The 15,047-nt window shown below is 34.2% G+C and overlaps 1 protein-coding gene across 4 annotated transcripts in view; it reads left to right on the top strand.

Annotated features, from left to right (window-relative positions):
* The first annotated feature begins 4,305 nt into the window (after positions 1–4,305).
* LOC129269710 (LLGL scribble cell polarity complex component 2-like) overlaps positions 4,306–15,047 on the top strand; it is a 56,137-nt gene continuing 45,395 nt past the window's right edge. For 3 of the 4 annotated variants that reach the window (XM_064105276.1, XM_064105274.1, XM_064105277.1), the window contains exons 1-3: positions 4,306–4,383; positions 5,174–5,283; positions 6,175–6,318. In XM_064105276.1, the coding sequence (XP_063961346.1) occupies positions 4,327–4,383; positions 5,174–5,283; positions 6,175–6,318 (311 nt within the window). In that variant the 5' untranslated portion in view covers positions 4,306–4,326. Of the gene's footprint in view, positions 4,384–5,173; positions 5,284–6,174; positions 6,319–13,095; positions 13,111–15,047 lie in introns of all 4 variants that reach the window. The other variant, XM_064105273.1, reaches the window with a different exon arrangement.

The following is a 15,047-nucleotide window of genomic DNA, read 5'->3' as shown; positions in this document are numbered from 1 at the left end:
AATTCAGAATATGGTCCATAGCATCTAGCTTAGCTAACAAGCTAATTGATAATTCAGTGGCATGAATTTTTCATGCGCCAGACGTTTTACCTTTTAACGAAGGGAATGTTATTTTTTTTGTAAGCGAAGAATACCAACGAAGTTGTCTATGTGTACATACATGCTCTGCAGTTAGCAACGCTTGGTGATCGTTGCGGGGAATGCAAACATCTCCTCCCACTTGTGTTTACACTCTAGTTTCCATGGCAATGTGGTTCAGCTTCGGACTCTCCAGGGATGAGTATTGATTATCTGTGTATTGCTCTTCATGTAACATGCAATTTCCGCTTTTGTAAACAAAGATTTGTTGTTGAAATGAATATCGGTATAACCAGGGTAAAAGATACATTTTCCTCAAATGCTGAGCAGTTTTAGGCTTCTCATGGCAATGGTATGGACTGGTACCTGTACAAAAGTCTTGTTTTTTTTAAGGAAAGGGGATTTTGATGTTATTTCCCATTTTCCCAACATACAGCATGAAAGAATGTGCAATGTACTTTACATGTAGATTACACCTGAGATCTCCTGATATCTCTGTTGTAATGTTTAGAGATTTCTATTGCATTTTTTATTAACCCTGTCATATAGTTTGGCTTTATGTTTGTTAACTCTTTGCACGCTGAATTAATTTTGGGAAGATAATGACAATTGTTTCCATTTTATTTTCTTTGATTCATGATATACATATTGCTCAATTGATACTTTATGATTATTATAATAGATGTTATCCAAGAACTATTGTAATTTATAAGCTTCTCTGTATGTATATAGAGGAGAAAACTAATTTTTACAATTGTTGAATTTAATTGTATGAATGTGCAAAATTGCAACATCAGTGCGCAAAGGGTTAAGCGTAGAGGAGTTATGCGTATATCGTCCACTGCATAATGGCAGGTGAAGCAATAATGATGCTGATAATAAAAACTTTTAAACGTTTCGTTTATGCCAGCTAAGTCCTACAACAGCGAGACCTATTTCACCGAAAGGTCATGGAGATAACCACTGAATGATCAACTAATTATTCCGTCTAGGCCGAGTGTTTGTCTTACAATAGGTGAATCTACAGGAGAACAAGCAAGACTAATTTTCATTTAATGCATCAGGAGCGATGCGTTTGAATTATTGAGGGTTGAGGCCTTGGCGTGGGTGCTGTCTGTAAAGTTAAATCAGCATTGATAATAGAGGGTGATGAGATCGTTTCGTTGCTTGATTTTGCTCTTTTTTAAAAACTCTTTGCACTGGTAAGGTGTTTTTGGGGTAATGTGATCGGATAGATGCATGTTGCATCCATGTTTAGTGTAAATGAACATGTATAATGATGTCAAACCAGAAGCAATGATGATGATGTTGATCATCATCAGTTCCTTTGCCACCACACCCACCACCATTAACACTACCACCTCCACCACCACTATGCATCATAATCATCAACATCACCACCACCACCATCATCACCACCACCACCCTCATCATCATCTTCATCATCTTCACCATCTTCATCATCTTCATCATCATCATTATCATCATCATCATCATCATCATCATCTTGACCATCATCGGCATCCTCAATCAACATCCTCCTCGTTATCATGACCACTATGAAGACCAATATTATAATAATTATCATTTAATCTTCTTAATCTCCTTTCCTTTCACCACCATCTCTTTATTCATTGCCTTGACCACTATCTTACTCTGAACACCATCTTCATAGTCAGTGCTTCCAATTGAACTTTCCCTTATAAATATGTTCAGAATGGACACGCCTACCTTTTTGACATTCAACTCTGTCCAAAAGTTCAGACTTTTCTCACAGTACCCGAATGGGAGATCGTCTGCTTCCTGTCTGAATGCTGTTTTCAATCGGATACACGAACCTTGGATAACTTGTTACTAAACTTCCTAAACATAGCATCAGATGACCTTGAATAAGTTCAAGTATACCAGCAAAGTGAGTTTGTTTTAGAAGTACAAGGATTTGGTAACTCCATAGTACATGTACAGTGTATATTGCTACTAGGAGTGTTTTGATTACTTGACAGGTTGAGTTTTAAAGGGCATTTTTAAAAAGATGATCAATTCATCTTATTCAATTGTTCATCTTTATTTATGATTTATGAAAGATACCTTGCTCGTGGTGTATGTGTGCTGTAGTCCTTCTGTATATAATGCTACGCACTAAGACATAGTGCTCCTTCAAAATTGCCCTCGGGATTTGTGGTAATCCATTGAAATTGTGAACAGAGCTGTCAGAAAATTATGAACAAACACCAGTGTTCACAAAATGTTGACAAAAATGCATATATGCACAGTGCCAATCATTATGCACAAATGCCATTCATTGTGAATATAAAGGAAATATAATGTATCTTATTTTTTTTAGCTTTATCATATTTCTATCCAGTGAGAAAGGTTTAGGGGTTTGCATATATATGGATAAAAGATGCCTTTGAAAATATTTTTGTTTTTACTTTTAAGCAATGCGCTCATGACAAAAGACAACTTATTTTTGGTCTGACACCACCATCCAATGAATAGTACATGAATATTTAATGAAAATCATTCTCTAAGCTCTAATGGTAGCGGTAATGATTACACCATTGACAATTGAATAATCTAGAGGCTACAAAATCATTAGATTATATGTTTTTACCCTCGTTTTATATGCATAACACACATTTTCCATAGACAGCAGACCTATATGCAAGCTCGGTCTTCAGTGGGTTAAGGCCATTGGTATTTGTTTTGTCTCAGCCTTGCATATATCCGGATGGTTTTTGATAGACGAAAAGTCGATAAAGACCATCGTGCAAACAGAAAAGGTCAGATTGACATTGTAGTCTAGTCATTCAACTAATCAACAAATCAATCATAATTGAGTAAGATTGATCCATATCTTTGAAAGTCAAGAGTGAAGATGTTTAATCAAAGCTTATTTGGTGAGTATCTAAAAACAGTCCACAGGAACAGACCCTGATTGAAACTTTGATCAATAAGTGGGTCTCCACGCAAAGACTAGCACATATACAAACCTTGCTGTTCCAATTCCTTCAGTACACAAAGAATTATAGGCTGCACATTCAGACCCTTAGCTTGAGTGAAGGGTTTGCATGGCAGTCTATCTGAAGGTGTTGGTGTTGGGTGGTTGCAAAAAATGAAGAGAATTATAGGGTAATCAGGGTGCTACGTAACTTTTCAGAAGGGCAAGTCAATTTTTAAATAGTTGGAATATACTTGCCCAAAAATCTATTTCACTTGCCCGAAAAAAAATCAATGAAAAAAAAAGTTTTACCTCTTCAAAAGAAAGTTTTGCGATTTTATAAACCATTGACCTTTTTCTCTCTTTTGACATGAAGTGATCTACTTTGTTATTGCATTTCTTTTTCTATAGTGATTTTATCTTGCCTGCCATGACCAAAATTAGGGTCAATATATCATATCAACCCTAATTTTGGTCATTCTACTGAGAATTTTGCTTGCCCAATTTGGGCAAGTAGTTTGGGTCTTAACTTGCCTGACTCTAACTTTTACTTGCCCCGGGCAATCGGGCAAGTGCTTATGTAGCACTCTGGGGTAATGATTTACAGAATCTTGTCTTCACGCAAGTTCACAGAGCAAAATGAATTGTATGGAAAGCTTTTAAGTTATTAGCCTTATCAGCTTAAAACTAATAGGCTTTCCATATGCATGTACATGATGAATTTATTCCTCTATGAATAAATATAGTCATGAGTTTATTTCATGTTTGTTGTGCATTGTCACTGGAATGTTAAAACCTTGTAGCTTAAAAAAAAAGAAAGCACAGAAAAGGTTTGATTTTGTAGTCATGACGTATTGTGGTAACCTTCTTTTGCCTCTAGAGCAAGAATTTACTTCAGTAATCACAAGACTGTTTTCAGACAATATGAGAAACTTTTTTTAGATACATACGAGGGTTTCATCCCAGCGACAAAATCTAGGTAATAGTCTATTTGACTTAAAATAAAGAAGATAATGGACAGATGACGAATATTTGATCAAGTCTGATGAGACAGTCAAACCAGTTGATATTATTATGTTTCAGTTCTGATAAAAACATGTCTAGAAGCCCAAAATACAATTTGTATTTAGATACTTCTGGGATAGTACTTACAAATGTATTTTTCTATAAATGAAGATTTTTTTTTAAATCATCAGGTGTTGAGTGACATATAGTTTGAAATAATAGAATAATTTATAAATGTTGATACCTTTAAGCTTCCTTAACCAGTGGTTGATCTTAGATATGGAGCTCCTGGTGTTGAATTCATGGGTATCCATAATGGAGATTTCTCCGTCTCAAAGCTCTTCTTCTTGCCAGCTCAGGTAAGCTCCTTGCATTTCTGTTCCCATTGCTGAAAGAATTTTATTCCAACGCAATTCCAAAATTCATTCGCAACTCCCAAATTCATGCTTTAGATTGGTCACAGATCGGTGCCTGGTTGAATTGTACGTAACTACAATACTTCAGCAACAGGGGCCGTAGTAAATAAGAGTTATGACTACATTTGCGAGTTGCGCTTGAATTCTGGAGTTGTGGGGGGGGGGTGCTCTACTTTGAATACTCATTAAACAATTCTATTAATTATTGAAAAGGTGTTTTGCAATGGCTTTTAATGCAACCTGAGTAGGATTATGACATCATTAACATCTGGATTCATTAATTGCCGTTATGCCTTATTTTGGTGCAATTCAAAAGTGACATCACTCCAAAGAATACCTACTGATTATCCAAGCATGAAGACATACCACATAAAAATGGTATCGAGTTATTATTTCGAATAAGGTACTCTTTGATGCCATATATTATGGTATTGTTCACGGCATATAGGATATGTGGGGTAACAATTTTTTTTATTCCCCGTAGTATTGTATTTCCCAGATCTCTCTTTTTTATATTTTCTTTCTTCTCTCTTTTTCTTCCTCTTTCCCCTTTTTTCTTCACTACTTGAAAAATCTTAAGAGGCATTGATTCACCCCTGCCCCCCATCCTCCTGTGGCACTGCCCTTGCATGTACATGTAGTAGTATATACAGACAGCCAAGAACTATTTTTTGACAGACGATGATCATTATCATTGCATTGCTGTTTCCGATGCTTTTCTTAATACACACAGGGACGCATCATCAGTTTACTGGATGACAACAGTCTCCACTTGTGGGAGATCAACCAGAAAGATGGCGGATCTACCATGGATGAAGTCAAGAACTTCATGATAGAGGGACGGTAAGTTTGGAAGGAGATGGAGCAATGGAGAGATGAGGACCTTGGGAGCTTGTCATGAAAGGAATATTCACTGAATTTCACTGACAATTTGTTATAAGCTATGGAAATCCTTGCATCTGATTGGCTCGGCACAAATTAGTCATTGAACACCACTGACTATTTTGCTACATGAAACACTCCCTAGGAGCCTGTAATGTAAAGCTTGGCGATTGCTTATTGGGCTGATTTTTACGATTGATCATACACAAAGATCAATGCAATCAATGCAATCAATCGTAAATATCAGCCTGCAATCAATCTCTGAGCTTTATGTTAATACAGGTCCCAGGAGTTATTGGGTGCGTTTTGGCTTCATCTGGGAAGGAAATGTTTTGAAATGGAAATAGTTTAATTGCAGTTCATGAGGAGTACTGTTTTTCAACAATTTTTTATGGACCTGAGAGAGTACAGGTCTACCAGAGTATTGAAGGATGAAAAAAGATATATGGAATAAATGAGATGTTGGGAACATGAAGTAGTGAAAAAAAAACCTTTACAAATGTAGATGTAATGAAGATTATTTTGCTTATGCATGTCTGTCATTATTATCATTTACAGTGAATAAGTACAGGAAAGTGTTGGACAGAAGAAAACTGGATGTGTGTCTGAAGGGAAGATGAGGGGGTGGAAAGAAATTAAGGTTTCAGGGGGTGAAACTTCCTAGAATCAATGACCTACATGTAAACATCCATTAACCCTTGTAAATTCTTGAACCCATCTTGTTAAAAATTCTTGAACCCATTTTGTAAAAAAATTCTTGAACCCATCTTGTAAAAAATCATCTTTGAATTCATCTTGTAAATCCTTGAACCTATCTTAACATGTACATGAATTCACTTCTCCTCTATCTAGCTTGAAGAAGATTTCAGTGTGTTGCCTGTCATCGGACTCCTCCCGTCTCTACCTGGGCACAGAGGGCGGCAACATCTATCTCCTGGATGTAGAGTCCTTTGAGCTGGAAGACCATATCGTCTACCAAGATGTCGTCATGCAGAAGTGAGTCTCGCTAGGTCAATTCTAAAGCAAATTCTTGTCAAGCAAGTGTGCATTATTAGTCTCTTTGGTTCATGCAAACGGTGTCCCATGGGAATGTTCGGTTCAGACGACACTTTACAAGAGCAACCGCTGTGGTTAACATTGGCTAAACCCTCCAACTCTTTTCCTAAGCTGAACATTCTGGAGCCACTGACTGCCTCCGTACCCTGATGTACTTCTACCCATCTCTGCAGACATGGACGTCTTTGTTGACTCCTTCCAAAATATAAAGAATCCTGGACGATGGAATGTATTTACATCTTTCACAATGTTAAAGGATACCATTGTTGTATCCATTTTGCACAAGTCCAGAGTTATTTTCTCTTAATGTTTGCAGTGCTAGTGCACATTTCCTTTCAAGTAAAACTTTGCACCAATCGGCAATTGACATTACCCAGGGCTCGACACTAGCGCCGGTCCGACGGTCCCAGACCGGTAAAAATCACTGTCGGGCCAGTAGATTTTCAGAAATAGCAAGATTTACTGGTCCGACATGACCAGTAAAAAATATCATTGTCGGGCCAGTAATTTTTCCAAAAATAGCAAGATTTATGGGTCCGACATAAACAGTAATAAAAACTATTGTTGGGCCAGTAACTTTTTCAGAAATGGTCAAATTCGCTAGTCCAACATAAACATGAAAAATATTCCATGACTCAAATTGCGAACCATTTTCCTCCCGTTAAATTCTGGCATTCACACACAGAACACACACAGAATGAATCGCATGCAATTTTTAATAGGGTAACATACAGTGTACACATGGCTAGCCAGCCACACAGCCCACATGGTAAATTTCCTACTGGCTGCACGAACGAAGCTTGGCTAACCTCTGGCAGAAATCTCTCACAGAACTGTCAAAATTCACATTTCACACTAATGAAAAGCTCTTATAATGTCCATATTTCCTAAAAATTTGCCAAAATTGGGGTAACTCTGTCATTTGTAAGCAGTAAAAGGAGAAATTTTCACTTCTGTTTTAGTTCAAAGAGATCGGGTTTCGAGTGATATCGTCTGAATACATGATAGCCCCACATATGCATTTGTGTGTGTGTTGATACACTTGGTTTCTTTCGTAGCTAGTACTAGTATATTTTAATTGAGCCAAAAAGAAACTGATAATTTATTTATGATGATAGTTTTAGCTTTCTTCCTTTGTTTTCTTTCAATCTTTCTTTCCTTCTTTCTTTTCAATCTTTCTTTGTTTCTTCCCTCTCTTCTTTTACTGTCTTTCTTTTTTAATTTTCCCTTTTTCTTTGTCTTTCGTTCTTTCATTCTTTCTGTCCTGTTAATATTTTTCTCTATTTCTAATGCTCTTTCTTTTTCTTTCTTTTTTGATTTCCTTCTTTCTTTAATTCTTGAGTCCATCCGTCCTATATTTATCTCTTCTTTCTTTCTTCATTTCCTTCCTTCTTTTCCCCTTTCTTTCCTTCATTCTTTGTTACTTTCTTTCTTTCCTCATTCCATCCATCCTTTCTTTACCCTTTCTTGTTTTTATTCCTTCTTTCAGCCCTTTCTCTCTTTCATTCCTTCCTTTCTTCTTTGTCTTTTGTTCTTTCTTTTTCCCCTTTGTTCCATCTATCCTTTTACCTTTTCTTTCTTCCTTTTATTTACTGCTTGCTTCCTTTCCTTTCTTTCTTTGAAGTTTGGTCTTTCTTTTTTGTTCTTCCTTTCATTTATTCTTTTACATTTTCTTTCTTTTTTTTATATTGCTTGCTTGCTTCCTTCCTTCTTTATTCCTTCCCAACATTTTTTCCTTCTATCATTTTCCCTTTTCTTGATTTCTTCCTTCTTTCAATCCTTTCTTTCTGTTTTCCTTCTTTCCATCTCTCCTTTTATCCTTTCTTTTTTATTCCTTCTTTCCTTCTTTCTTTCATTACTTTGTCTTTTGTTCTTTCTTTCTATATTGCTTGCTTCATTTCTTTCCTTCTTTCTTTCATTCTTTTTTTCTTTTGTTCTTTCTTTCCTTCCTTTCCTTCTTTGGTTTTTTTTCCTTCCTTCACATTTTTTCTTTACTTTTTTCTTCCTTCGTTTCTTTTATTCTTTCTTTTTTCCTTCTTTCCATCTCTCCTTTTACCCTTTCTTTCTTGTTTTATTGCTTCTTTCCTTCTTTCTTTTTCTTTTTTCATTACTTTCTGTCTTTTTTCTTTCTTTATTGCTTGCATCATTTCTTTCCTTCTTTTTTTTTTTTCTTTCTTTCTTTCTTTCTTTCTTTCTTTCTTTCTTTCTTTCTTTCTTTCTTTCTTTCTTTCTTTCTTTCTTTCTTTCTTTCTTTCTTTCTTTCTTTCTTTCTTTCTTTCTTTCTTTCCTTCCTTTTTTTCTTTAGTTCTTTCTTTCTTATTTTTGTTCTTTCTTTCCTTCCTTTCCTTCTTTCTTTTTTTCCTTCCTTCACATCTATCCTTTCTTTACCTTTGCTTTTTTCTTCCTTCCTTCCTTTCTTTTATTCTTTCTTCCTTTCTTTCTTTTTGTCTTTCATTCATTCATTCCTTCATTTTTTTTTTTGGGGGGGGGGGGGTAACAAGAAAGGACAGCAAAATAAACTCACGCCCTTTTTTAATGTTTTCTTTATTTTTTGGGACCAGTAGATTTTAGGTTCGGACCAGTAAAAAATTGAAAAACTGGGTATCTATTGGTCCGACATGAATAGGTTGGACCAGTAGAAAAAAAGGGTTAGTGTGGAGCATTGCATTACCACTACCAGTTAATCATTTTCTATTTCAAAATTTACATGTTTTTCGTCAAGTTAATCTTTTCACATCACTTAATTATTTCATTGGCACCTTAATAGTTTCTTTCTCTTTTAAATAATTAAAAAAAAAGTAACAGCAAAGCAACAGCATTAATTTATAACTGTCTATGGAACAGTGGTTTTGGGGATAAAATGAACTGCGCATTCTCTTTTTTCCATGGCTGTTTCTCTCTGCTGCAAAAAAGTGACCATTATGACTTTCCTCTATGGCTGTTTATTTTATCCAATTTCATCAGTTTCTTTCAAATTCCTACATGCCATTCATCCCCCAACAATGTACAGTATATATCTTCATAATTACAGTTAAGTCTGCCTAAATCAACCCTCTATGAGTTGAAAAATTCTGTAAGTGGAAGCAAATTTATATGACCAGGAGCCCGTAACACAAAGCTTAGCAATGATCGTAGAACATTTTTCTACGATTGATTGCATTGACTACAATGTACAATCAATCGTGAAAATCAAGCGTACGATTAATTGCTAACCTTTGTGTTATGTGACCCAGTCCATGTAGAGCGTGCATTATTCAAATGTCCCAAGTCTAATTTCCCTTATAAAAATCAAACAGATATCTGTGGTCCAAAGAGATTCAATTTTAATTAGCATGCAGATTCATCTGAATTTTCGCAGTGATAATTTATCCAATCAAACTTCTTAAGAGTTAATATGTCCCTTTAAGCCGGACCAAGCAGAGATGTGAGTTTATTGGCTGTGAATTTAAGCATGAATCCACCAGTACAGCTCCCAATCTGCTCATCATCAATATCTACCGATATAATCCCTCGGCAAGGACATAGCCAGGTCCTCAAATCAAATTATCATCTTCAAGTCCAAGTAGTACAGATCAATACAGGATGGAATAAGGGTGGTTGTTGGCTTTAAAGGGAAACATCCAGCATTAGTCACCTGTTGGAAATAAAATGGAGTCTTTAATATTTTTTATTTGAAAACTGATGTAGGGGAAAAGGTAGTCATGATAATTTGTAGTTAACTCCCTCCTGGTGCTGATTAATTTCTGGAGTTTAAATTTTGATAATTGTACTTAAAATTTGTTAAAATCCCTACATATCATAACTATTTGGAATCATGCTTATTATGATTGAATATTTCTTTACTAGTAATCATAATGGAATAGGCGAATCCGAGTGTGCAATACTGAAACGTCAATAATGGGAGGGGGAATTAATTCAAACCTATGTATTTGTAATTATAATATTTTAAGCTCGTATCATAACTTTGCAGTGTATTATAAAATGGTATTAACTTCAATATCTTTAATTGATATTTGATCTATTACTATTACAACCCCCATTTTTACATTATCAATTTTTCTATTTTTATTAATAATTTTTATTTAACAAAAAACTTTTTTTCTAGGTCGATTGAAAACTTGAAACATAGGCCTTCATGAGGTCTGAGAAAACGGCTAGCCGCAGGGTGTTGCAATTCTTTATAGTAGATTTCAAGCAGACATTCTTTGGATGCCAGTATTGCATACTTGATATCCATATATACAATAATTCTTTTATCATACTGCAATTATTATTGCTAATTTCTTCCATCCTCTTTACATTCCCATGATGCACCATTCTTACAGATAGATTGAAAACTTGAAACATACATGAGGTCCGAGTGGCAGGCCGCAGGGTGTTGCATTCTTAGTAGATTCCAAACAGACATTCTTTGGATGCCTTCTGTTGCATACTTGATATCTTTATACAATAACTCCCTCATCACTTAACAATATTAAAGGATGATGTTGATGAAGATAGAACAGGTGATGGATTTATCTCAGGATAGTAATATACTAATGTTTAGACAAATGTTATTGCATTGAATGGTATAGAATAACATTTTGACAAGGATAAAGGAAACATGTAACCAAGGCAGTGCCGAAGTATAAATGAATTCTTTACATGTTAAAGTTGACCAGGGAATTGTTAGTGAATTCCGGAATGGTCATCTGCCACAATCAATTGAGTTTAAAGTGGAAATTATTGTCTTAATTTTTTGTTGTTGTTTAAATGCCCTTCCCTGTCAAAGCAAGATATGTCCAATTAGAAATGGCCATACTCCTCAAATTATACATGTCCAGTACAGTGTAGGTGTTCTACCATCTACCCCGATGCTATCACCTTCCCCAAATTTTGTAGAATAACATTTGGATAAGGATCTAACAAATATAAACAAGGAAGTGACAGTACACACATTTTTTTCCATGTCAATTTGACATTGATGTCCTTATGGATATCATTCTGTAAAAAGATGTCAATATTTAATATTGATGGAATACCATGGCAAGTACATGGTATGATGAAGATGGTGGAAAAGCTTTCAACTGAGTGGATGGGAAATAAACACCAGCTGCAGGGGGAGAGACATTCCAATAAAACTCAGACACATTTGTTTAATACATTGTACCTTCTCTAGTGCCTCGGTTACAGAACCATTTAACTCATCACTCAATTTTAACTGACCGGACTTGATGCCACGCTCTGTTTCCGTCAAATCCTTGGTCCATCATATTTTTAACAGCATCAAGTTTTGATCCCATCATGATGGCGATGGTCGGATGCCTTGCATATCCAGGCGTTGTTATCCATCAAGAAGTGGGAGGGTGGCTGTTATTAGATGATGGGTCGCATCAACCCCTTGTCAAAGATCGTTACGGGATGCAGGGTTTATGAAATCATTATCATCAAGATGTACATGTAGTATGCATAAGTTTAAGCAGGTACACTAGCTCTTAATAGGGGCCTTTTGCAGAAAGAGTTGTGATCAAACACAACTAAAAAAATCAAATGCAACTTGATTTTCAACTAATGAAATGTATGTATAATAGGCAATTGTGATTGATTTTGTTTGAGTTGCGTTTGAATTCAAATCATTCTAGGCCCCTGATTCTACACATACATGTATTTTGATGACTTTTACACCGCACTAGTTAGGTGATTATAATATAGACTATATAAAACACCATTTTGATTAGGATTTTTGTGTTTTACTAGCATGAAAGAAATTTAGAAAAAAGAAAATTCATCATAAAATAGACTTCTTTGCATTTATATGTATTTCATGAAAAAAAATCAGTGTGCTTTATAGCTATGGAAAGTCCCTTGATTAAGCATGTTTAATACTCATTTATCATGCTAAATTTTAAGGTCTTAGCATTTGATTGTAGCTAAATATCACTCTTTACTGAATTAGCAAAATGACTAAAAAATTAAACATTTCAAAGCATAGCTGCAGTGTAAATTAATTTAACCAAATTATTCTGCCTGCAGGTTATTTGAAGAAAAGTATTTTGTCTGAACTTTTCTTTCAAAGCTCATCACAAAGAAAAAACAAATCAATCTGTCACTGGTATGAAAAAAACAATATATCTCTCTAATTTTGAAGAAATTTTGAGAGTGAAAATGTTTTATTGAAAATTTCTTTTAAAGCTCTTCAAAAAGAGAGAAAAAATCACTTTGTCACTGGTATGAACTAACCAATTATGTTTCTTTAAATTCTAAGAAATTTTGATAATAAAAGCATTTTGTTTGAAATATTTCTTTCAAAGCTCTTCACAAAAAAAAAATCAAACTGTTACTGCTATGAACCAATCAATTTAATCTCTCTCATTAATTCCAAAGAAATTTTGAGATTGCATATTTGAATTTTTTTTTCAAAGCTCTTCACAAAAAAAATCATGCTGTCACTGCTATGAAATAGAGCTCTCTATTAAATTTCGAATTTGAGAATAAAAATGTTAATTTTAAAAATTTTCTTTAAAACCTCTTCACAAATAAAAAAAAAATCATGCTGTCGCTCGTATGAAATAACCAATTTGTCTAGAGCTTTCTAATTTCGAAGAAGTTTTGATAATAAAAATGTTTTATTGGAAAATTTCTGTTAAAGCTCTTCACAAAGAAAAGATAATCACGTTGTCACGGGTATAACTAATCAATTTTTTCTATCTCTGATTTCTTGCTTCTTTCACATCCCAGCAATGGACCGGCAGTGTAGGTTACTTTTCATACTCATCATTACATTGCATGGTTTTGATTTGATTTTCTCATGAATGAAAACAAAAAGACAAATCAAAAGAAACATGAGTGGGCAGTCTGTCATTAAGTCTAATTTCTGCCAGCTAATCGTTGCCATGGAACAGTTTTTTTCCCCCAAAACATTGTGTTGCTTCATTGAAATATCCATCATTGTTAAATGCTGTTGTTGAAAAATACTGGAATTTGCTTACGCCATCCTGAGAAATTAATTTTCCATGATGAGGTTTATGTACATGTGAAATGGATTACTTTTTTATCTCCCCGGCAAATGGCCTATGATTTGGGTTCATTATTTATCACATTGAATTATATTTTTTTATCAGTTTTATTGTAAGACCATCACCATCCTTTTTACTATATATTTCATATTAAAATATAATTTATGAAATCACAAATTACACAAAAAAGGACAATGCAAAGTCAATATCTTTTCAAGAATATATAATTGAGTATTATCAAATATATGCAAAATACATGTATAACATGGCAGTAATATTCAGTTAATATATTCAAATCAAATTGAAATAACACATTTACATGTAGATCCATGTGCAAGAATATTGAATAATTTTATTCCTAACAGTGCACATATGACTTTAATTTATAATATATATTTAGAACCATTTTCATTCTTAAACTTTGAAATGAAATTATTGTAATCTAATTTAATTTTTATTTCTTATTCCATTTTTTCTTTCGGACATTCATCTCACATTCTTTTAAATAACAGTATTAAAGATCATAATGTTTTTTTTTACAGTAAACAATATTTATGTAGTATTTATTTTTGTTTTATTCATCATCACTAATTTGAAAACATTCAGTCAGAAGCCATGGGAAATGATTCAATATTGAATCCATGGTTCCCTATCCTTGAATGGATTGTTTTCCATATGTGCATGGTAATTAATAATAATTTGCAAATTATGATTTTTCATTATTTAAACAAGGGTCATACCCCACAGTCAATATACTCATCAGCTACATGTAAAGGGATATTTCTTATTCGTTTCATCTACATTTAATTTCTTTGAAAAAATGTAGGATAATCTTAACGACTTATCTATTACTACAGCTACTGAAGTTATTATCTTTTCAGCATCCCACCACTCTCGTTTTGCTTTATTTTTGTTTGATAATCGGTTTCCCATTTCTTGAATTGGTCATAATTTGTGTGAATTCAGAGAAATGGGTATTGATATGTCCAATACATCATAAGTGGAATGTCAAATATAGTATTTATATATACTTTTAAAAAGGATTGGTAAAAAAAACCAATGTGTTGTTGAATGTGTATTTGATCTGATCAAATTATTATTTAGAAACGACCCAAAGTTTGATTGTGACCATTATGTTTGGTCGAACACACATTCACCAACAGAATGGAATTTAGACCAATCCTGTTAAAGAATTTACCCCCTGTACTTAATTGGTTTTTGCAGATGACTCCATGACAGTTGCATACGCAGGGGGGGGGGTGGGTTACAGGGGTTCAACCCCCCTTAATTTTTTATACCCCCAAGATTTAAAAAAAAAAAAAAAAAAAAATTTGAAGGCCTTTTTTTTGCTTGTCAATTCTTTTTGAGGTACGAAACGACGTTAAATTTGTGTTGAAGACCCTTTTTTGTCAACATTTCATTCAGCTTGAAACCCACCCCCCTTTAAAAAATCCTGCTTACACTACTGCCCCATGATGACTCTAATTATCAGCTAGTAGTATTCAAATTTAGTAATCATGCTCAGAAATGTCTTAAATGTCTGACATGATTGGGGCTTAGTGCTTACAATAGCAGTCCAGAAAACACACCCTTTCTGTTGCTGTCATTGTAAAAGAGGATTTTAAGTTATTGATCATAAGCTTACTAACCATGTTTTATACTTTGAAATTACTA

This window comes from Lytechinus pictus, chromosome 10 (genome assembly GCF_037042905.1).
Source record: "Lytechinus pictus isolate F3 Inbred chromosome 10, Lp3.0, whole genome shotgun sequence".
Classification (NCBI taxonomy): domain Eukaryota; kingdom Metazoa; phylum Echinodermata; class Echinoidea; order Temnopleuroida; family Toxopneustidae; genus Lytechinus; species Lytechinus pictus.
Note: the sequence above shows the minus strand (reverse complement) of the source record. Positions and strands in the feature narration are given on the sequence as shown.